At 41.3% G+C, this 22,236-nt stretch overlaps 1 protein-coding gene across 5 annotated transcripts in view; it reads left to right on the forward strand.

The window, feature by feature from the left end:
* RACGAP1 (Rac GTPase activating protein 1) overlaps nt 1–20,344 on the forward strand; it is a 59,014-nt gene extending 38,670 nt beyond the window's left edge. For all 5 annotated transcript variants that reach the window (XM_080994591.1, XM_080994594.1, XM_080994592.1 and 2 more), the window contains exons 2-17: nt 913–1,012; nt 2,138–2,340; nt 5,315–5,445; nt 8,436–8,505; nt 8,790–8,843; nt 9,718–9,795; nt 10,737–10,854; nt 11,555–11,682; nt 12,553–12,717; nt 14,048–14,143; nt 14,359–14,557; nt 15,817–15,922; nt 16,085–16,217; nt 16,346–16,481; nt 17,728–17,836; nt 18,666–20,344. In XM_080994591.1, the coding sequence (XP_080850717.1) occupies nt 913–1,012; nt 2,138–2,340; nt 5,315–5,445; nt 8,436–8,505; nt 8,790–8,843; nt 9,718–9,795; nt 10,737–10,854; nt 11,555–11,682; nt 12,553–12,717; nt 14,048–14,143; nt 14,359–14,557; nt 15,817–15,922; nt 16,085–16,217; nt 16,346–16,481; nt 17,728–17,836; nt 18,666–18,741 (1,902 nt within the window). In that variant the 3' untranslated portion in view covers nt 18,742–20,344. The remainder of the gene's footprint in view (nt 1–912; nt 1,013–2,137; nt 2,341–5,314; nt 5,446–8,435; nt 8,506–8,789; nt 8,844–9,717; nt 9,796–10,736; nt 10,855–11,554; nt 11,683–12,552; nt 12,718–14,047; nt 14,144–14,358; nt 14,558–15,816; nt 15,923–16,084; nt 16,218–16,345; nt 16,482–17,727; nt 17,837–18,665) is intronic.
* Nucleotides 20,345–22,236: the final 1,892 nt, after the last annotated feature.

The raw sequence follows: 22,236 nt of genomic DNA on the forward strand, positions 1-22,236 counted from the left end.
TCAACCCCCTGGAGCTGATTGTGAAATTCCTTGCATGCATGGAAGCCTGTAGTGCCAGCAGAGCTGCAGTGCTGGATATGGCCCATTGAAAGTTAAACTTCCTTAAATGTTTGTATTTGTGTTCTACTTTAAACCAGTGATACTTAATTTTTAAAAACTGTGACCAAACCCGAGTTCTCTTCCTTTAGATCCTTCCTCTAAACTTACATTTTCTTGATGCCTTTGACTTGGTTATTAAACAAAGAGCGATATTCAGCTAAATTGTTGAGTACACAGAATGAGGTCTGCTTGTGCAATGGAACACCCCCTCCCCTAAATCTGTTGCAGAGGGTTGGGGGAATCCAAAGAGCAAGTTTGGGGGGCATTGTCGGAGGGAGGCATGTTTCTTGAGTGGGCCTCACTTTGTACATGCAGACCCCATTTAGCCCAACCTTGAATTATACTATTAATTTCCAACTAACACAATCAAAGTACAGAATCTCCAACATTTCTCTGAATAAAATTGACACATCCTAAGGAAAAGCTGGACTTCCTGGGATTAAATCAGAAACTGGGGTGGCTTCAATAAATCTGGTTTTATCCCTGGAAAATAGGGACATTCAGAGGGTCTGAAAGTATTTGCACCTTTGTGCCTTCCTTATTGTCTCTTCTACAGTGTAAATACGTTGTGCTCCAGGACCTATTTTGTGCCTATAAAGTTTTGTAAAGCACTTTATTCATTGTGTTAATAAAACAGCGCTGCATGGTGTCTCACATTGAGGTTGCAGATGAGAAGGGATGTTGATGTCTTTCAGCAAAAGACAGCATCTATAATGTGTTGATTCTTAAATTGCAAACTTAACCTTGCTGGTAAGAATTGCTATGTCTGGTAGAAGAAAAGGGAATAACAAACCAATTTCTGAATTATTTCAGTTTCTAGGCACAAAGATGGAGACCCCAATGCTGAATTTACGGAATATATTTGACCAACTGATACGCCAAGCAGAAATCCTAAGTGAAGGCAATGAATTACGTAAGTTGTCATCTTTGTAGATGTTGTGTAAGTGCAGAAATCTATAACCTATTCGTAGGCTTTTTCCTGCCCTGTTATTCAAGGAGTCTCTTAGATGACTTGGTTGGAGTGAGATTTTTAAAATTTCTTAGAGCAGCCAGTTAATATGTTAAATTACACTGGAAGCTTGATGATTGGGATAATGCCTTGCTTCTGTAGAAAACTGATCTGCATACCAGCTAGTGGGTTTTGTAGAATGTGGTTTCTAGGCAACCAGGCAGAACATGTGGTTAAAACATTACAGTTCCAGTAGTTACCTTATTTTATCTGTTGCCTTAGGGATGTGATGTTACATTGCCATGTACTATTGCAGGTCTCAAAGAGCCCAAGGGAAGTCTAGTGCTGTGTCACAGAGCAATGACATCCGTAAATAATAGTGGTGGAGGGGGCATTGGCTGGAGGCAGGTTTGTCCAATCTTCTATAGAAGATTGTAGCTTTGCAGGATGGAACGTTTATATTCCCCTTAGGGCAGTGTTAAGCAGCTAAAGGAAATTGGCTTTTTCCTTTTAAATCAATATTTGTATAATTATCTAGCTGAATAGAGTTTCTGGCCCAGACATCTATAATACCAATCTACATCTACTGAAGCATATTACAGCAGTTACATTTAAATTTTGCTTTTGAACGTCTTTCTGGTGTGCTAATCTGTGACCATAAAATAATCTGTTCTCAAGTTAATTATAGCTGCAGTTCTATCCTTGGGTATGACAACCGTCAGCAAGTTCATATATTTATTTAAGTTGCCTTAGCCACGTGTATCTTCTAAGACACTATGTCTTCAGTTGTTCTTAACAAGTTATCTGACTGAGTAGCCCAATATAAATCTTTTTATCTTGATAAAGGGGGAAACTGGCTTGATTTGTGATTATAACTCTTGTGGCACCATAATTTGGATGTTTATTCAAAAGGAAGTCTCAGTATGTGTAAGTTGTGAGATCCTGTGCCTACATTCTCTCTGTTCCGAATAATACCAGCACCTCTGTATTGTAAAATAGAAATGATTAGACTTCTGTTGCAGGGATATTTGAGGAAATGCAAGAAAATAGTCCTTTATAAATGAATTCCGATGTGTATGCCCTTCACAGAGTTTATCCAGCTAGCCAAGAACTTTGAAGAGCACAGAAGAAAGTGGCAGAAAATGGATCTTGAGTTGGCCAGGTACAAAGATCTGCTGATGAAAACAGAAACTGAATGTAGTGCCCTGGATGTGAAGCTGAAACACGCCCGAAATCAAGTGGATGTGGAGATTAAGCGAAGACAGCGAGCTGAAGCCGAATGTGAAAAACTGGTGCATATAACATTTCCTCATTTAGTCTTAATGAAGTAGAGTGACAGGCTTAGAGTGCAATCCTATCCAAGTCTACTTAGAAGTAAGTCCTATGGAATTCAGTGGGGCTTCCCCCCAGGTGAGCAAGATTAGGATTGTAACCATCGAACAAAACATAAAAGCCTTGACTGGGGGGTCATCTAGTCCAGCATCCTGTTTTCAGTAGTGACTGACGGATTACCTCTGAAAAAACTATCAGTACATAAAGAAGACAGCAGCCCTCCCTTTTTATGTGTTCCAAGCACAGAGTGTTCAGATACATACTTCCACTGAACATGAATTTATTTCCGGGAGAAAAGCATAGGGGTTTTCTAGTCACGGTGTATAGTGCAACAAATGCCCAGTTGCTGGTCACCTCTGTGATAGCTTGTTCCAAGGAAGTGCTTCTGCTTCCAGGATATTGCAGGTTTTTTCCAGCATGCCAACACAGCTTGTGAAAATACGATTGTGTTCTCAGCTTGTCATTCAGTTTGGAGTGATGGGGTGGCTTGGGTACTACAGGTTGCTATTTGTTAGAACTCCAAATATTACAGATGACAAATGATGCAACTTCCCATTGTATATGCCATATTGTGATACAGTGCTCAGCCTGTAAAGAGTGGACTACTATGGCAGCTGAAATGTGACTAATTTCAAGAAAACAAGCCACTTGCCAGCTTCACTATGGTCAAGTGAGCTTACGTAGGTGGTACTGAAACTTGAGTGTCACTTGTGGATGGGCTCTCATCCATACGGTCTTTGGATTGAGGCTTGTAAAACTAGACAGCAACAGCAAACATATGATAGGGCAGACAGGCGAGTCATTACTTGGATGTGGTCACATTGCAACTCCCTGTCACTCCATGTTTTCAGTCCTCTGTGCACTTGGCTAAACACTGTCTTGTATTAGGCAAAATTTAGCCAAGCCTGCACATGGCTCAGGCAGGAAGGAAGAAGCCAATTCCCCATGAATTCTAGTGCTGCCTAAGTACTTGAGCATTTTAGGTACTCCAGGGCTCAGAGGGCACGAGCTCTTGAAGTTTGGGAAGAGGGAACAAGCCACTGGTTCCTCACTTATCTTTACTGTCTTGTGTGGAGGACATCTACAGAGTGGGAAGTGAGAAAGAGTTTGCCCCAGCCTAGAGTAGCTGGATTTGCCTGCTTGGTTTACTGCTGGAGAATGCATGCACTGTGATAGAGGCATCATCCAATACTACAACTCTAGAAAGGGGGAAGAGAGGGCCCTGTTCTTAGCTGCCTTATTGTTGTCCTTCATTTACACAGGGCTGCATTATAAAGGCTACATGCAAATCTCTTTATCAGCCTTCTAACCCAAGTCAGCAGTTTTTTAACCTTCTGTTAAATCCATCATGGTGAGTTTAGGACTGTCTCGCAAGAGTGGTGCATGCTCTGGTTATCTCCCGCTTGGACTACTACTCTACATGGGGCTACCTTTGAAGGTGACCCAGAAACTACAAATCCAGAATGTGGCAGCTAGACTGGTGACTGGGAGTGGCCGCCAAGACCACATAACACAGTCTTGAAAGACATACATTGGCTCCCAGTATGTTTCCGAGCACAATTCAAAGTGTTATTGCTGACTTTTGAAGCCCTAAACGGCCTTGGCCCAGTATACCTGAAGGAGCGTCTCCACCCCCATCGTTCTGCCAGGACACTGAGGTCCAGTGCCGAGGGCCTTCTGGCAGTTCCCTCGCTGTGAGAAGCCAAGTTACAAGGAACCAGGCAGGGGGCCTTCTCAATAGTGGCACCTGCCCTGTGGAACACCCACCAGATGTCAAAGAGAAAAACAACTACCAGACTTTTAGAAGAAATCTAAAGGCAGCCCTGTTTGGGAAGTTTTTAATGACTGATATTTTAATGTATTTTTAATATTTTGTTGGAAGCTGCCCAGAGTGGCTTGGGAAACCACTGGGGAAATTGTTGTTGTTGTTGTTGTTAGTATTATTATTATTATTATTATTACCCCGCCCATTTGGCTAGGTTTCCCCAGCCACTCAGGGCAGCTTCCAACAAAATGTTAAAATACAATAGTCTGTTAAACATTAAAAACCTCCCTAAACAGGGCTGCCTTCAGATGTCTTCTAAAATATGGTAGTTGTTTTTCTCTTTGACATCTGGTGGGAGGGCGTATGGAAACGTACTAGGAGCCAGTGTAGGTCTTTCAAGACTGGTGTTATGTGGTCTCGGCGGCTACTCCCAGTCACCAGTCTAGCTGCCGCATTCTGGATAAGTTGTAGTTTCCGGGTCACCTTCAAAGGTACCCCCACATAGAGCACATTGCAGTAGTCCCAGCAAGAGATAACTAGAGCATACACCACTCTGGTGAGACAGTCCATGGGCAGGTAGGGTCTCAGCCTCCGTACCAGATGGAGCTGGTAAACAGCTGCCCTGGACACAGAATTGACCTCTATGGACAGCTGTGAGTCCAAAATGACTCCCAGGCTGCACACCTGGTCCTTCAGGGGCACAGTTACCCCATTCAGGAGTGCTCCACACCTGCCCGCCTCCTGTCCCCCCAAAACAGTAATAAAATAATTTATTATTATTATTATTATGAAAAAGATTATTTACTCCATCCCTTGGCAGATCAGAATTGTTCGTTCTTGGCCTCTTGCAGAAGTCCCTTCCTCTGCTTGCAAAAAGAAGCTCAATATGGTAGAAACTATTGTTATTTGCAAATAGAATTGGGCAAATTGCTTTATGGCTCAAAGAAATCTATTTGGAGTACCTTATCTTTTTACACTGGGTAGCAATTTGATCTAGCTAAATCTTTGTGCTGCTGCTTTAAACTAAGCTGATTTGAGAGACAGGTGCAGATCTCTTTATAGATATTAATATGTTGGTAGTGTAGCAGCCTTCTTCATGAGGCTTTGTGTATTATGGACTGTCATGTAAATGCAAAGCAAGACTATTTTTGATGTTTCCTAACTTGCAGGAGCGACAGATCCAGCTGATCAAAGAGCTGCTTATGTGTGATTCATCGGGGAGTATTCAGCTGAGTGAAGAACAGAAATCAGCACTGGCCTTCCTAAACAAGCCTCATACTTCTATGGGAGGGAATAAAAGGTCAGCTGCTGAGATATTACCTTTGCTGGAGGGTGCCCCTTTGGTGGGCTGGGTTGTAAAGAAGGTAGATGTGACAACCTGATTTTATTTCGCTGGGGCTAGGAACATGTTTTCCAGACCCCTGGAAACCTTGTATGGGGCCAGAAAATGTACAGAACAATCCAAACCCTCGACCCCTCAAGGGAACTTGGATGGAATGGAAGTGTTTCTCTGCAAGCCCCCCGGGAGCTCCACTGTTAGCAGGAAAACCGCGCCAGAATAGAGCAACTCAATGGGTGCCCACCCAAACATTGGTTGGAGGCCACCATCTCTTCCAACAGCAGGCAGAGGAAATCCCAGTAGTGGCAGTGCTGGCACAGGAATTGCTTGATCCTGCGTAGACCCTGCTGCCGTCACATGGCAGTAGTGGCCCTCGTCCAAGCCTCATTGTGCCGGCCTGGGAGTAGGCACAGTAAAGAGCCATTCCTTTTGCCGTGGCCTTTGTGGGCAGTGCAACTGGGAGTGTGGCTCTGGCTGCCAGCTGGGAGTTAGGATTTGGCCTTAGACTTGTTCACACAGAAGAAAATAATTTTAAGACCTCCCTTGTTTAGTCCTAACACAATTTGTTCAGTGCACTCACAAATTGTGTTAGGAGGACTAAACAGATGTTATCTTAAAATGACCATCTTCTGTCTAAACAAGTCTAAAGCCAAATCCTAACTTAATTGCATCTAAAACATCTGTATAGAAGTCTCTGAAAAGGTAAGAACCACACCTGTTGTTTCATCCACTTTTGCCTCTTGTCTCGGCTACCACTGGCATGTGGCCCTCGGTAGGTTGCCGAAAAAGGAATTCAGCCCTTGAACCTGAAGTGTTTCCCCATCCTTGGCTTAGAAGCTACTCTTTAGAATACCAGGGCTCTGCAAATTGTTCCAGGAAACACTGTTTCTTGGCAGAGAATATGGGGGTGGGGCGCGTGTAGTATTGTTTCAGGTTGTAGCTATAATCCTACTTCTTGTTTAAAGGTTTTTTTCTGTGATGTAGCAATGTTAAGCTGAATGTCAATAATTCTGTCTCTACATAAGTAATTAACCTAAAGGTAGGGACAGTTCAGCAATACTTCTTTCAGCAACTGACCTAGTTCTAAGCAGCAGTCATATTTCTTGTCTGGCAAAGGTTATTTATCCGAATCCAGTAGATATTGAAAGGGTTCTTATTTCTTTTTGGTACTATTAAGCATATATTTCTGCTCTGTGCATCAGTAAATGAAATTTAATACTTCAGAACTGCAAGGAATTGCAGAGGAAGACTCTGATTTATAACAGTACTTGAACCAATATTTATATATTAAAGTTGTATGATTTTGCTGAGAATGTTGAGATGCAGCCAATTAGGCCCTCATGTCTAAACAGAAAAGGACTATATAGGAAAAGGTAGAAGACATCAGACATACTTACCTTAATTATAGAATGATCAAATAATGTAATGTAATTTGAACATTCCTCATTACGCAGACTCAAACGATAGTCTAGATTAGAAAAAATCCTGAATGTCGATACTACTTGTATTAAGCTTCCCTACTTATCTGTGTTTATAAACTTATGCACTATGTGCATTCTTTGATAGATGCCACCGTTATTATTAGTCTTCTGCAGCAGATAAAGACACATTTCTGACCAGAGCAAATGATGCCTTGAAGATACAGGTTTTTAAATAACTTGTTCTTCTGGTCAAGGGTTGGAGTGATAGGGGTCATAAACGAAGCAGAATGGTGGAGAGGGAAAGGCATAAGCATGGAAAAACGGGCAAGGGAATGAGTAATACCAATAATTGGCAGCCATGTAGAACATCAATATAACCATTCCAAAGCTCTGGTTTAATTTCTGAACTTTCAGTAGAGATCCACAAGTTGCTAAGAGAATTTATCTCTGATTTATAAGGGTGGGCGAATTAGAATCATATTTTCTTTTCCTTTTTTAACTGTAAGCTGGCATTCTCAGAATTGAAAATTATGCACCAGATGCATCAGTTTCATGTATGAGCATGGGTTGCATAGCTCTGCATGCTAAAAGAATCCAAATTATTCAAATAGAATGGATTATACCAATAACCACATTCCTCTTACTATTGCAATCTCCTTTCAGGAGCCTGTTTTTTTTTTTTTTATTATTATTATTCTTTCGCAAAGATTACGGGACTGGAGGGGAAGAAAGGATATGGCAATTAGAGACCCCTGTGCTGTTAAGCACTTCTAAGCCCCACTGATTGTACAGGAGAGTATTAAGAGACAAGCTTAACTTTCTCCATTGAACCAATGAGATTTAGATGTGCTTAACTCTAGCTGTTTATATTATATAAAAAAATGTGCAACTCTTAGTATACTAATTTCTTATATACCAGATATTATACCCTATGTTTGTATTATATAGGGATGCAGGTGGCGTTGTGGTCTAAACCACTGAGCCTCTTGGGCTTGCTGATCGGAAGATCGGTGATTCAAAACCACGCAATGGGGTGAGCTCCCGTTGCTCTGTCCCAGCTCCTGCCAACCTAGCAGTTCGAAAGCATGCCAGTGCAAGTAGATAAATAGGTACTGATATGGCAGGAAGGTAAACGGCGTTTCTGTGCGCTCTGGCTTCCATCACAATGTCCCGTTGCACAAGAAGTGGTTTAGTCATGATGGCCACATGACTTGGAAAGCTGTCTGTGGACAAACACCAGCTCCCTCAGCCTGAAAAGCGAGATGAGCGCCACAACCCCATAGTCACCTTTGCCTGGACTTAACCGTCCAGGGCGTCCTTTACCCTTTACCTGTGTTTGTGTAGCGAAGTTGCATATGTATTGATTACATATAATTAGGAATGTGCCAAGCTAGACTTCTTTCAGAGTCTGCCTGCCTTCAAATACTAAGAAATTGAGCTAGTAATCATAAGGCCTTGACAAGGGTGTTATCTGGAAGAATGTTACATGCATATGTGTGATTTTTACATTTTTCTTCTTCTTGTATTTAGATTATCTACAATAGATGAATCTGGTTCAATTTTATCAGACATCAGTTTTGACAAGACCGATGAATCACTGGTAATGTTACCATGATCTGCCTTTCTTGTTCTCTCCTTGAATGATGTAGAAATAGGACCGTGTGTAAAGAGAAGTGTGGTGATCATGTGAACTATCTTTGTCTGTACTTCTGTATTAACCTTTTGCTCCTAGATTCCATTCAGTGCTATACCAAATAGTTTTGCGGTCTAGCAGGTCATAAGAGTCATAGATTTAGTAACATAAATTGAGGATAAAACCAAACAAACAACACATAGAAATTTGCTGCCTTCATAATGCCAATCAGATTTTTCTTGTATCTTCAGGAATGGGATTCCACAGTGGTAAAGACTGTCAAACTGAAGAAAAGAGAGAAAAGGGTATGTCCTTTTCCCTTTACTGACTTGTAATGGTCTAATGCAAAAATGAGTTGTGTGTGTGTGTTCGTTCACACAGGTTTCAATTCTCCATTGGTATCCATATGCATATTCACTACTTCACTTAGGTGTCTTGGTATCAAGTGGCAATAGTTACAAATGGTCAAACTGGCAAATATTTTCTAAACTCCTTGAGTGTGAACTTTTAAAGTGTACATCAATATACATATGCAATAATTTGTCCTCTTTTTTTAACGCACATGATGGATAGATTTCCTAGTCAAGTGTGTGCTTCCCTTATGTCAGCAATACAAACAGCCTTTCCAGGCTGGCATAATCTAGAGAGCCACTTAAATTTCAAGATGTATTCCTCTGAGCTGCTTGTTTCAAACCTGGAATTTTCTTTTGAAATGCTTTAATGCCTTGTACAAGGGCTTTGAGATCAAGTAGGACAGATCTGAAGACAGTTTCATGACATCAAAGATAGAAGTTACAATTTCCGTCTCATTTTGGCTTGCAGGATAGCACAGCTGAAACTTTGAGTTCTGTTTCATATATACTAGTGGGGGGTGGGGGTGGAATCCTAAAGCAGAGTGTGTCTTTTCTTCCTCCCTTCCCATTCAATTCTCTTCACTTTCGTCTGGTTACTAGGTGAGAAGTGTATCTTCTCGGCATATCTCAAGCGGGAAAGGGCACTTCAGAAAGGTTTACTTAAAATTCTACGCAGATCATTTCAAGAATATCGCATCTCTTGTAAATACAGATATATATAACATCATTTAGTGTCTTGAGTATTCCAATAGAATGCATTTTCTGCTTTCTCAAAAATTCTGTAGTGTTTTGACCCAAACATGGAATTGCAATTTTTTCTTTATAGCGCTCATCCAGACAGTTTATAGAAGGCCCACCAGGTTGTTTAAAGAAAACTCGTTCCATTGGTTCTACCGTGGACCAGGTATGCAACTTTGCATAGTTTATACAACCTTCCTTTTGTCAGAAGTGCCTGTGGATTTTGGGATAGGTGGAGCGGTGCTTAGTATTATACATTACTTTACGACATAACATGTACCACCCAGAGTGCAATGTAGATGATATGACTGCTTCTCCATACCCAAAATGAAAGGTGGAGAAATGCTGTTGACCCTGATCAGGTGGCAAATCTCCAACTCTGTGCTATCGTACAAATTCATTGCACAGTGGGAATGATCAGCACAATTGGCACCTCAACATCTATACAGAGTGTATCAAATATTGTATGGGTCAACATCTACTTTTTATGAACTCACGGTTCAAGTCTTAATATAGAGCCCTATCTGATATTGCAGCCATTTGGCTATTTACATTGTCATTTATTGTATTGTATTGTGTTTTCCCTGCAGTAAAGCTCTGAGTGGCTTATGTGGTGCTCTGAATAGTTTCCCAGACAATAGTCCACATTCGCTTAACATCAGAATAGCGCTGCATTGTGTGCTCCCAGATACATCATTCAGTGGATCTACCTTTCGATGGCACACTTTGTGAATGACTTATGTATTCTGTTCTTAGAAAATCCTGTAAATGATAAAACATCAGATGTAAGAAGGCTGCTCATCAAGATGCCAGTCATATGTAGGAGTCATCCATGCACTACCATGCCTGGGCATATTTTCATTTTATCTGGTTGGAGCAGGATATAGCAGTAATATAAAGTGTCCAACTACAATCTAGCGGCCAGCTCCTCACTTTCACTGTGGATGCCTTTATTTTGAAGCCAAGATTTTCATATGCTGAGTAGGTGCTCAAGGCTGCACCATTAACATGGATAACAGGTTGCATATGCTTGGGCAGAGAGAGATTCTTATATATGACCCTTAGGTGCATCTTGCACCCGTTAATCTCTTGGCTGTCTCATTTCAGGGAAATGAATCAATAGTTGCAAAAACGACTCTCACAGTGCCTAATGATGGAGGCCCAATTGAAGCAATCGCCACTATTGAAACTGTACCTTGCTATATTGCAGACCGTAGAAAGGCAGGTAAGTGCCTGCTTTCAGATTATTACTTGCATTTCAAATTTAATACTGTGACTTCCCTGTAACCACAGCCGTTAATCCATTTTGCAGCCAGAAGGTTGCTGATACAAGTGAGAGTCATTTTCTGTGACTAAGCACTGCAGAGGATACTGTTGGCTACCGAAGTTCAACAGGAAATGGCAGCACATATTTGAATTACGTTTCAAATCTGTTATGGATAAACTAAGAGCATACTTTCCTCTGTCACTCTTATACTGCATAGTTTTATTCCATTTCGTATTTTATAATATAGAGTAGGGGAAAACACTCCTGAAACATTTTATCTGTTCTGCTTAAATCCATCCCACACATCTGTTTCTATTTCTACTGTAAGAAGGATTAAGGAGGTACACTGAAAGCTGACCGCCAAATATCCCTCCCTCTCAAGCCTGAGCTGCTGTGATGGGAAAAGGATCTAAATGTAACCCTTGTGTGTGTTTAAAGTGAAATCGTCATTATTTTAATACAAAAAATAGGAAAGATGAGACAAAATTGGATATCTTGAAACTTCTTTCTAGTTGCATTAGCTTGCAACTAGAGTAGGGGTAGCTTTTGTGAGAAATGGTATATTCACCCGCTTCTAAATTGGGGGTCCCTATTCTCCCCCTGAAACCTATTTCAAAGGCAGAATCTGTAAAATGACTGTGACTTGTCTCCTCCCAAGCCATTCTACAACCTTGGAGCAGTGATTCAAGCCTGGGAAGCAGGAAGCAGGAAAACAAATCTGAAACAGATGGATCTAGCACTCCTGGGAACACTGGGATGAGGCTACATGAATTTGTATCAAAAACGGTGAGCAAGCAGGCAATGATCAGCCTGTGTGAATTCCTCTTTTGTTATTTTGAGCAGGTTTATTAGTGCTGGGCAGGGTACCAGTTTGTGGACCCTTTTCAAAGTGTTGGCTTTGTCTTTTTCAAAGCCCTAAATATTTTGAGCCCAGAATACTTGACAAATACTTGACAAACACCTCTTTAGATGTGAACCTCTCCTCTTCTCCCTGGGGTTCCTGGGAACCTGAGTACCATCATCTTTTGAGGTAAGCAGGACATCTGCGTTGGTACCCTTTAGCACAATGCAAACATATTTAATCAATTGTTGCTGTAATCTTTTAAGATACCAAGCATACAGTGAAATCATGGCTTAGCTAACTGAGCCCAGCCCAGGGATGCATGTTTAGGGAGACATTAGCAAATTCTGTCTGACATCTCGTAAGCAGAGTAGAGAAACTGTTTTAAATCTGGCTTGCCCACGAAGCCTGCAATTGCAATGAGACTATTGTGTTGTGCAAAGTAGCTCCCTAGCTGCTGCATCATAGCTGCCAGTGTACCCACTTACCTGCCCAGAGTGGCTCATATGTCAAGCTTACTGAGTCAGAAGTTGCATTCAAAGCCTTCTTGCTCATGAAGGCATTTGACTGACTGACTCACGTTGCTGCTGTGGTTTGCACTTGCTGTTCTTAACCAGAATGATATTATGTTTTTCTAGATTGACTTTTATGTCAGTTTTGGTGATTAGCAGTTTTGAGAGCCTCTCTAGCTGACTGGTGGGATGATACTCAAATGAATAAGCTACTGATTTGGATAAGGGTCCTTATCTGGACTAAATATATTTCAGTGCTTATTTCAGATCAAGCTGTTCCTAACATGTGTAGTCTCTCTCCAGGTTATTAAACCTGAGTCGTGTGTTCCATGTGGCAAGCGGATAAAGTTTGGGAAAGTGGCCTTGAAGTGCCGAGACTGTCGGGTAGTGACACACCCAGAATGTCGAGATCGCTGCCCCTTGCCCTGCATCCCTACCTTGGCAGGAACCCCTGTCAGAATTGGAGAGGTATGCTTCTGTATGTGCAGTATCTTCAGTGGCCTACAACTGAAAAGTTTTCTGTTGGATCTAAAGAACAAAATGGTTTTTTTAAAATTTATACTTATTTGTCACTTCTTACACAAAGAGTATCCCAAAGTGACTTGCAGCATATTAAAGCAAAATACTTAAACATGCTTCTCCAGGAACATTTTTAAACTTACAAATCTTACTCAACCTATTGAAAGAATACATACCGTATTTTTCGCACCTGACCATAAGACGCACCTAGTTTTTAGAGGGGGAATGCAAGAAAAAAAATATTTAAAGGGAGCGCTGAGCAGAGCCTGTCTGCATCCCAGGCTCTGCTCAGCTCTCCCTTTCACGAGCCGCGAGGAGCTTGTGTGCAGCGCTTGCAGGCTTTTCCCCAAGAGCCGCACACGCTCCACACGGCTCTTTAAAGGGAGCGCGGCCTTTGGGGTTTTTTCTGGGAGGTGGGGGAAGGGACAGAGCTGTGCCCCACCCCCCAAAAGCCAGGGATAGCCCCGCAAAGCCTTTGCAGGGCACGGGGATGAAGGCTCCCTGTGCCCTGCGGAGGCTTCACACAAAGCTAGAACAGCTAGAGGGCCAGTGATTTAAAGAAAGTCTAAAGCTGTATGCTTCCTATTAGTAACTTTAGGATTATGTACAAACATAAGGTTTCCATGCTGCTTTGGGGTGCTTGTACCTAGCCAGATGTAAAGTGAAAGATGAGCAGAACAAAATAACTGCTAACAATGTCTGCCACCTTTTTCCTAAGGGAACCAGGAGTTAACAGCTGCTCAGTTAGATCTTATCATTTTTTGTGCATGCCTAGGGTTTTTCAGAAAGGTCTTGGGGATGTTATCTTTAGATTATGCAGTTTTAAGTAATGTGGGAAAAAGAATGTGATGTCTCTGTGGTAGAATCTTTGTTACACCTGTGCTATTAACAAGCACACATCCTTCACACCAGCCAGAAAATGTATGATGTTTCTCCAAGCATTTCTAGTGGCTCCACCACTAACAATTTCACAGGTTTATACTCATATTTCTTCATATTTGTACTATGATCTATAACAGAATTCAATAGTAGGATTTGCACTTGAGATTTTGATTGTGGCACTTGGTTGCAAAAATCAGTTTAAAGCAATTTTGCTCCCTATTTTCCTGGAGTGCAGTTATGAGCTGTTTTCCATCAAGGATTCTGTAGGTAGGTTATGGTCAAGTTGTCTGTTGGAAGACCTGAAACCTGTGCCTTTGTCCTCTTAAAGAATCTTTCTTCTGTGAGACTTCTAGTGAGTAGGGTATGGATGGAAAATCACTGTGTTCCTCTTTTTCAGGGAGTGCTAATGGATTTTGTATCTCTGACGCCTCCCATGATCCCCTCCATCATAGTTCACTGTGTGAATGAGATTGAGCAGCGAGGGCTGCATGAGGTAAGAACTTGAAAAGTGTGCATCATCTTGTTTATGCTATTTGGAATGAAGAGAATTATATACTGTCTACCTTTTGGGGCCCTATGAGAGTTTGCAGCCATTGAAGTAAAAAAATGTTTGTGCTGTTATTAAGATCATACCCTTATGCACTGGGAGATGGGGTCCACCAAAGCTAAAAACTTTGAACATAGGTTAACATACTGTTCTTTCAACAGACAGGCCTCTACCGAATTTCTGGTTGTGATCGTACAGTGAAAGATTTGAAGGAAAAGTTCCTTCGAGGGAAGACTGTGCCCCTGCTTAGCAAGGTGGAAGATATCCATGCTGTGTGTGGTCTCCTGAAAGACTTCCTCCGCAACCTGAAGGAGCCTCTCCTCACCTTCCGTCTCAACAGGGCTTTTATGGAGGCAGCAGGTAAGAATTATGGCTGTCCCAAGTGATATGGGCATTTCTTCAATGCGCAAGCTTACAAAACACTGGCTCCCTGTCTTTCATCATACGGAGTCATCCCCTATCACAAGGAAGATAACTATTTGATTCTCTGTTGTTGCACCAGGGACAAACAGAAATATATTTTACAGCTGATATTGATGGTTGGATAGTGGAACTCTTAGAACTGGCTTTTTGAGAGTGAGTAACAGGCACAAATGAACTATTTGCCTAAATGTAATGCCATTCTGGACTTATTTGATTATTGATTACAATATTTTCCCCAAACAGCAGCTGCTATGACCTGGTACTAGCTGGTACTCCTAGCCTAGCTGACACAAACATCCTCCTACACACCACTTTCCATCTCTTGTTTCACTTGCCTTCTGTTTTTTGATAACTTCCTACTTGTCTGACTGAAAATCCAGTTAGAAAACCTCCTACTTGTCTGACTGAAAATCCAATAAGAAAACCTCCTACTTGTCTGACTGAAAATCTATTTTAAATAACAGGCCCTTAAGACTATAACAATAAGGACATAATTACATTATTAGAAGCCTCTTTTCTTACCAACGGTGTTATGTCACCCAAAGGGATGATACCCATTTTTCAATGAAGCTCTTCCCTCTCATTTTAGTGTGCTAATTCTTCTCCATTTGTTTCACTCTTTATTGTGTGTAATGAAAAACCTTAATACAATACTAATAGGAAAGCAATAGACTATGTTGCAAGGAGCACTTTTATATCTGCTCTGTTGCAAACTACCTTTTTTAAAAATCCCCCAACAGAAACCCTGGTATTGCAGCAAGTCTTCAAATATAAGTTGATGGGTTCATTTAGCTCCTAGCACAGTTCAGCACACATAAACTAGGCTGGACCTATGCGTGCTGCCCTCGTTGGGATAGTGTCATAGAGTAGTTTGACTCCCCTAATAATTTTCCCATGCATCATGTTGAGCACTAGGCGACACATAGCAGATAGGTTTTTCTGTCTCATTTGTCTTTGTTCTGTAGATGTTACAGTAGTCGGGAAAATTCCAATTGAGTTGCCTATTTCAATAAATCTTCCCTTTCCCAATATTGAGATGGGACATTCTACTGATTTGATAGTGATGGTAACTCCTGTTGCTTTGTATTTGTGTTATTAAACACATGAGACACAACTTGTGTCCTGTCTCTTAATGAAACCCTATTGATATGTTGAAAGCAGTCATAGAAATGCTATTTGTTTTGTTTTGTTTAAAGAAATAGTTGATGAAGACAATAGTGTGGCAGCCATGTATCAAACAGTTGGGGAGCTGCCGCAGGCTAACCGAGACACTCTGGCTTTCCTTATGATACACCTCCAGAGGTGAGTCCAGTTGGGATATAGATTCTGGAAGAGTTAGTGTGGAAAAAATGATATAATTCTGTTGGCGTGGGGGAATGAGTTAATAAACCAATGATCAATGGGCTTGTGAACCAAGAAGAATGGCAGGCTTGCTTTACACAAATGCTCTGTCTCTTTGTCTAGAGTGGCCCAAAGTCCAGATACAAAAATGGATGTCTCCAACTTGTCCAAGGTCTTTGGACCTACAATTGTTGGTCATGCTGTGCCAGATCCTGAACCCATGACACTACTCCAGGATACAAAAAGGCAACCCAAGGTAGGTCAGCAGTGTAAATTGAGGCAGAATGTGAACTTTTGGCAGCCAAAATGTATCGATTGCATTGCTGGTATTTGTCTATGCTGTTCTGAAAGAGGAGTGAGTCACATGCCAGTGTGCTTCTGTAGGTGGTGGAGCGGCTGATCTGCTTGCCTGTGGAATATTGGAGTCAGTTCATGATGGTGGAACAGGAAAACATTGAACCAGCACATATCATTGAAAACTCAAATGCCTACTCCACACCCTGCACACCAGATGTTAAAGGTAACCATGCCCTATTTAATGGCTACCTATTGGGAATTAAAAGAAAAATGGTCCTTTCAACAAACAACCTAGCCTTTTCATTTCTTAATGCCAGATATTGGTTTTAATAATTATTCAGGCTGTTGTGCTAATGTTACCTTTTGTCCATTTAACTCCTGCCGACAATCCCCTTTTCTTCAATTCATTCTTGGTCATCCCTGCACTGCTAAAGCTTGAGGCTGCATCATCCTAAATGCATATTCCTGGAGCAAAAAGCTAGTGTGTGTGATTAGATATGCCTCAGAATGTGGTGCTCCTGCCAGAAATGGCAACTTCCTGTTGAATTCACTCGCCTCTTGCCTGCAACATTCTGTAAGGGAAAACTGCATTTCCGTGCATTCTGGCTTCCGTCATAGTGTCCTGTTGCGCCAGAAGCAGTTTAGTCCTGCTGGCCACATGGTGCAGAAAGCTAGCTGTGGACAAACGCCGGCTCCCTCGGCCTGAAAAGCGAGATAAGCGCCGCACCCCATAGTTGCCTTTAACTGGACTTAACTGTCCAGGAGTCCTTTACCTTGCCTTTTATACCTTACTGTAAGGGAAATTCATAGCAGCATCATATTGCACTTTTCCCTGTCTGCTGGCAGCCAGTGCTGAGAAGCAGATCCCAACACTATCACATTATGCATTTCTGTTGCAGTGCATTGTAGGGGTGGCCAACGTGGTGCTTTCCAGATGTTGTTTGGCTACAATTCTCATCCCAGACAGTTGGCCGTACGGATGTGAGTTGGAGTCCAATATATGAAAGATTGGCCGTGCATTAAACAGAGCAGGGTTTGACATGGGGTTGCCATTTCCAGAGACAACACTCTTTTTTTACATTCTGGGACTGTGTTTGATTAGGAGAACCGGTTACGCTACTTGAATCTGCATAAACTGTGCTTCGTTGTTGCAAGAGCTGAAATTCTTCGGCAGAAAAACGCATAACATTGGTGGGCTGTTGGGAACGTACAGTATTCCTTAGTGAACAGTAGGATGTGTATACTTGTGCCTCATTCTTTTCAACCCAAAAGAGGGTGACTTCACCCCCTCATGAACTGGGCAATAGCAACCAGAATGAGAAATGCTGCCTCTTAAAATTGTTTATTATTAGTTCCTTCAGAATGTTCACAAGTATGTCTCTAAGGCTGAAACTACTTTATCTGAGATAAGATATTGCTGATTAAGAATGCTAACTACGGTGCTATGCTTGTGTCTTCTTGCTTCAAAGTGAGCATGTTGGGACCACTCACCACTCCAGAGCAACAAATGGTTAAGACCCCTTCAAGCAGTTCGCTCTCCCAGAGGGTCAGGTCTACATTCAGCAAAAACACACCCAAGTAAGTTGGGCCGTTGCTTCCTTGACCTAGCAGACAGCATTTTCCTCCCATGTTAGAAAGGGCTCCAGGACTCTAGCAGCGCCACTGTAGCCGTCAGTTTAGCTCGGCAATAGGCAGAAAGTATTGTTGCTGCGGAGTTCTGTGGCTTGTTTCAAGCAGATGACGGGGTGGTCTGGAATCAGGCAAAACAAGCTGGCAATGAGTAAAACAAAGCGAACAGTTGATCCATGTCTAGAGTGTAATGTTCTGAAAGAACCACCACTTGCCTTCAAGCAAAGTTGACTGCTATGCTTGAGGCTGCTCATAAGGGAGCAATGGTATTTGGCTTGGGTATGGGTCTTGAACATGAGGCGGGGTACCACAGCTGCTCTCCCGTGCACCTGCCTCTAGCTAGTTTTGCTGTAGCTAGGAAAAGGCAAAATAGCTCAGTTGCTAGGGAACTGCAATTCACAATCCCATTTGTTCCAACTTCATCAAAGTGGCCAGCCTGGAGGTAATCATGACTCCTGGAGACTGCTGCATACCCTGAAATGTTGGCAACATCACTTGGGTGGGGTTGGGGCGAGAAAGCAATATATGTAAAGAAGATTCTTACTTGTACTAATCTTGTCTTGGGCTGTATCTGCTCAAGTACTTTGAAAATCTGCGGAATTTCCATTGGGCATTTTCAGCATTAATGGCATATGAGTTATTTGTTAAGTGCTCAACAAAAGTGAAAATGTGGGTGCAGAAACAGTCATTGTTTGCTCAAACATGTTCATCCACCAAAGCAAATGCTAGGACACTGAAAACCATTTCATGCCGAGTCTCTCCCTTTCTTTTTCCCTAGATTTGCCAGCAAAAGCAAATCTGCAACCAGCATTGGACGCCAGGGTAATTTCTTTGCCTCTCCAATGCTGAAATGAAGCATGGTTTCATACTGAACATCATCCTGCAGTCCGATTATGAACAGCTGCAATAAAATCTGAAATTGTTCCTTCGCTTGTTCCTAGCAACATTGTGTACTAGGATCAACTGTATACCATTTTCAGTTAAGAGACTTTATTTTTATTCTGCAGTGTATAGTATCTATTGCCATATTACATTTATGAGAAATAACTGGCAAACCCCTATATAGGGAAACTGCAAAAAGTTCTTTTTTAAATGTTTTCTGTAGCTCGGATATTATCTCCACCTGTTCAAAGCACCCCATTCTTGTTTCAGTTGTGCATTGTTGTTGGAAATGATACATTTTTGCACCAGCAGTAATCTTCCTTGTTTCAAAGAACTGTGCATGTTGAACTTTCCTGGTTAGTCTTTTTAAGTGATTTTTAAGTAAGTAAACTCAGAAGTTGGTTACGTGAAAAATGGAAACCCAGTGTTCCATAGTGCATTCTTGAGCTTCTTCCTTGTGCACCAGAGGAGGGCACAGAGTAAACAATAGGATACTGAATTGAGCATCTTAATCTTCACCTGCAACCTTTCAGAAACCTGGCTTGAATTATTTTAACTGCCTAGATTGCTGATAAAAGCATGTGTTAAGTGTGGAAACGTTTTAGTCATGTTGTAGCCATAGCAGTTTGGTTTTACCCTTGTATTTATTTTCGGTAAAATCCTGGGTTTTTAGCAGGATACTTAATGGATAGAAGATGAACATATTGTTTGTTTGTGAGATGCAATGGAAGACTCAACCAGTTTAGTTTTTCCCACAAAGGTTTGTCTTACCACCACTTGTAAATACACCACTGATTTTGCAAGAGTGTCTTTATTTTGTGTTGTGGCCCATCAAAAAAAAGTTTAATTGTATCTTAACATGACCCATATTATTTTGTGGAGTATTGAATTGTATTTCCATAAAGTGTGTCAATTTTCAGGTTAATGTTTGCAATGCTCAGTGTCTCCCCCAAATGCAGCAGCGTTGCCAGTCCATCAGATTAATAGTTTTGTACTTCCCTGTTTGCGCATAACATTTTAACCATGGTTTAGCACAAGCAAAGTGCCCAAGAAAAACAGGGCTCCTGGGCTCCTCCTCCTGGGTGGGCAAAAGAAAGACTTCACTCACATTTACTTTCATTTTCCAGAATCATGGCTTACTGCATACGAACCAGAGATTGTAGCAGAAAACAAACTGTTCAGTTTCTAAAGAAATAAACTTCAAGCCATGGGTTTTGAAGCTGGCTTGCTTAACTAACCAGTTTGTTTTGAACCACAATCTCTGCCTTGTATGTAACAAGCCATGGTTCTTGAAAAGTAAATGTAAACACCATCAAAGTCCTTCTGGTTTTATGACATAAGCACTAAACTAAACCATGGTTTAGAATTATGTCAACCAACCCAAAGATTTTCAATGGCCATTGTCGTCGTACCATGCTCAGAGCAGTGGAAGATGGGAATAAATGGAACTAACACCTGCAATTCCTGTATCTCATTGAAAAAGGCTTGATTAGGAAAACCACATTTTTCCAGCCTATGTTTGTTGCCGTTCAGTGCAAACTGCCCTTTATCATTAAAACAACTGTAGACAAGTCACTTGAGTTAATGCAGTTATTTTTTGTTATATGGAACCTTCTCAATAACGTTTTAATGACAGCTAAAAATATTAAAACTCTTAGATCATCTTGCTCTGTTTCTGGAATGACATGTTGAACTAACTTATAAGCTACATTCCCCTATCTTTACTTCGAAGTGTTCTCTGCTTCCTATAACAGATGGATATCTGCTCTGTGTTCTGTTGCTCAGAATGTTAATGGCAGTGGAACCCATTTTTAAGTCCTCGACATTTAAACCAAAGAACAAGGATCAACAGGAAGCTGGCAGAAATAAATGGCCTGTTTTTGCAATGGGGGGGGGGATAGTCCCCATAGGATCTGCTGTTGGATACTTACTAATTTGCTCAAATATTGCCTAGAGTTTGGGTGGGTGAGAGATCCGAGTTTGCAAAGAACCCCCAAAATTGATCCCTTGAAACTAGGCACAAGGGCAGCAGAAGGGGCGATCACATTCAGTAGAAGTGCAAAGTAATGCATGTATGGCCAGAAACCTTGAACTTCTCATACAAATGCATTCTCCTTGGTAGTTATAGTTATTTTGAGGTTAACGGTAGAAAACAACTATGCTGTAGCCGGGAAAAGGTGATAGGAAAAAAAGTAAAGAAATAGCATGTTGCAACCACGGTTAAAAATAACTAGGAGTATTCATCTCCCACACAAACACTGTATCCTGGGAGGTAGAAAAGTGCAACTAAAATGACTTTGGGGTTCAAGCCACTTTTGCAATAAAGCTCATATCTCTTGAGTACAAACAAGATAGAAGAGACAGCAAAGAGTTATCTGTTAAATAAGAACTTATGGCACTTCAAATGGGCTTGAATTACAGTTTCAGGTCAATCATAGTTTACTTCATAGATGTATCTTATGGAATTTATTGCCACAAAATATGGAGATAGTAACTTTTTAAAAATAGGTTTGTGAAGGGAAGAATTATCAAGTGCTGTAGGTTCCTCTTGATAAATTCAGTCTTGATCAGAGGAAATAAACTGCCCATGCTTATCATGTCGCTGCTTGAATTTCACAGTCTTATATGGCTATGGTTGGAGACTTAATGATGCTAGACTCAATAGAAATTTGGCCTGGTCTAATTTTTTACTGCTGGCGGTCCTGCTTTTTAACTCCACCTTGTGTGCAGTAAGAGCAGACAGCATATTTCGGGAAGAATGTTACACAGAACCAAAACCTAGCAGCAATGAAAACAAATCCAGTTTCTTTCAATCCTACTTTCTCAGAATGTATTTGCCCTCACAGCTGAAGATTCCTTCTTCAGTTAATTACACTACTTTACAGCCCTTTTAAAATGTGTGTGTTTTTTGGGGGGAGGAGTATTGGGTAGTTGTTTTTATTTTGATTATATATTTTGTGGTTTTGTATTTTTATTTTGTTCTGTGAACTGCCTCGAGACCTCAAGTTATAGGGCAGTATATAAATCCACTAAATAATAATACAGTAAGGAATGTATACTAAAATGTAGCAAGGCTGACTGAGAAGCAACAAGTCTTTACTTAACATTTTCAGTGTAAAGAGACTGCTGCAAAAGAATCTCCTTCTAAAAGCATGCCCTGCCTGTCAGAATACAGATTTCAAGGGGTAGAGGGCAATACCTAATACTCTGTAGTTGCTGAAACAAACTCTAATTACCAGCAGTACAGCTTTATCAAAGCCAGAGGTTTTATAAGGGTGGCTTTAAATAAAAATACAAAAGGGAATGTTGACTTTTCTACAAAGTTGGACACGGGCAGAATGGCTCTGCCATAGCTGGTGTGTTATCTGCTGCTAACCCAGCTTTGGCAGGTTATATTCATACTTCTTTCTACAAAAGGTGAACTTACTGGCTATGATCTCCTCTTTTCTCCGTACACTGGATTATTG

The sequence above is a fragment of the Podarcis pityusensis genome, assembly GCF_964106645.2.
Source record: "Podarcis pityusensis genome assembly, chromosome: 2".
NCBI lineage: Eukaryota > Metazoa > Chordata > Lepidosauria > Squamata > Lacertidae > Podarcis > Podarcis pityusensis.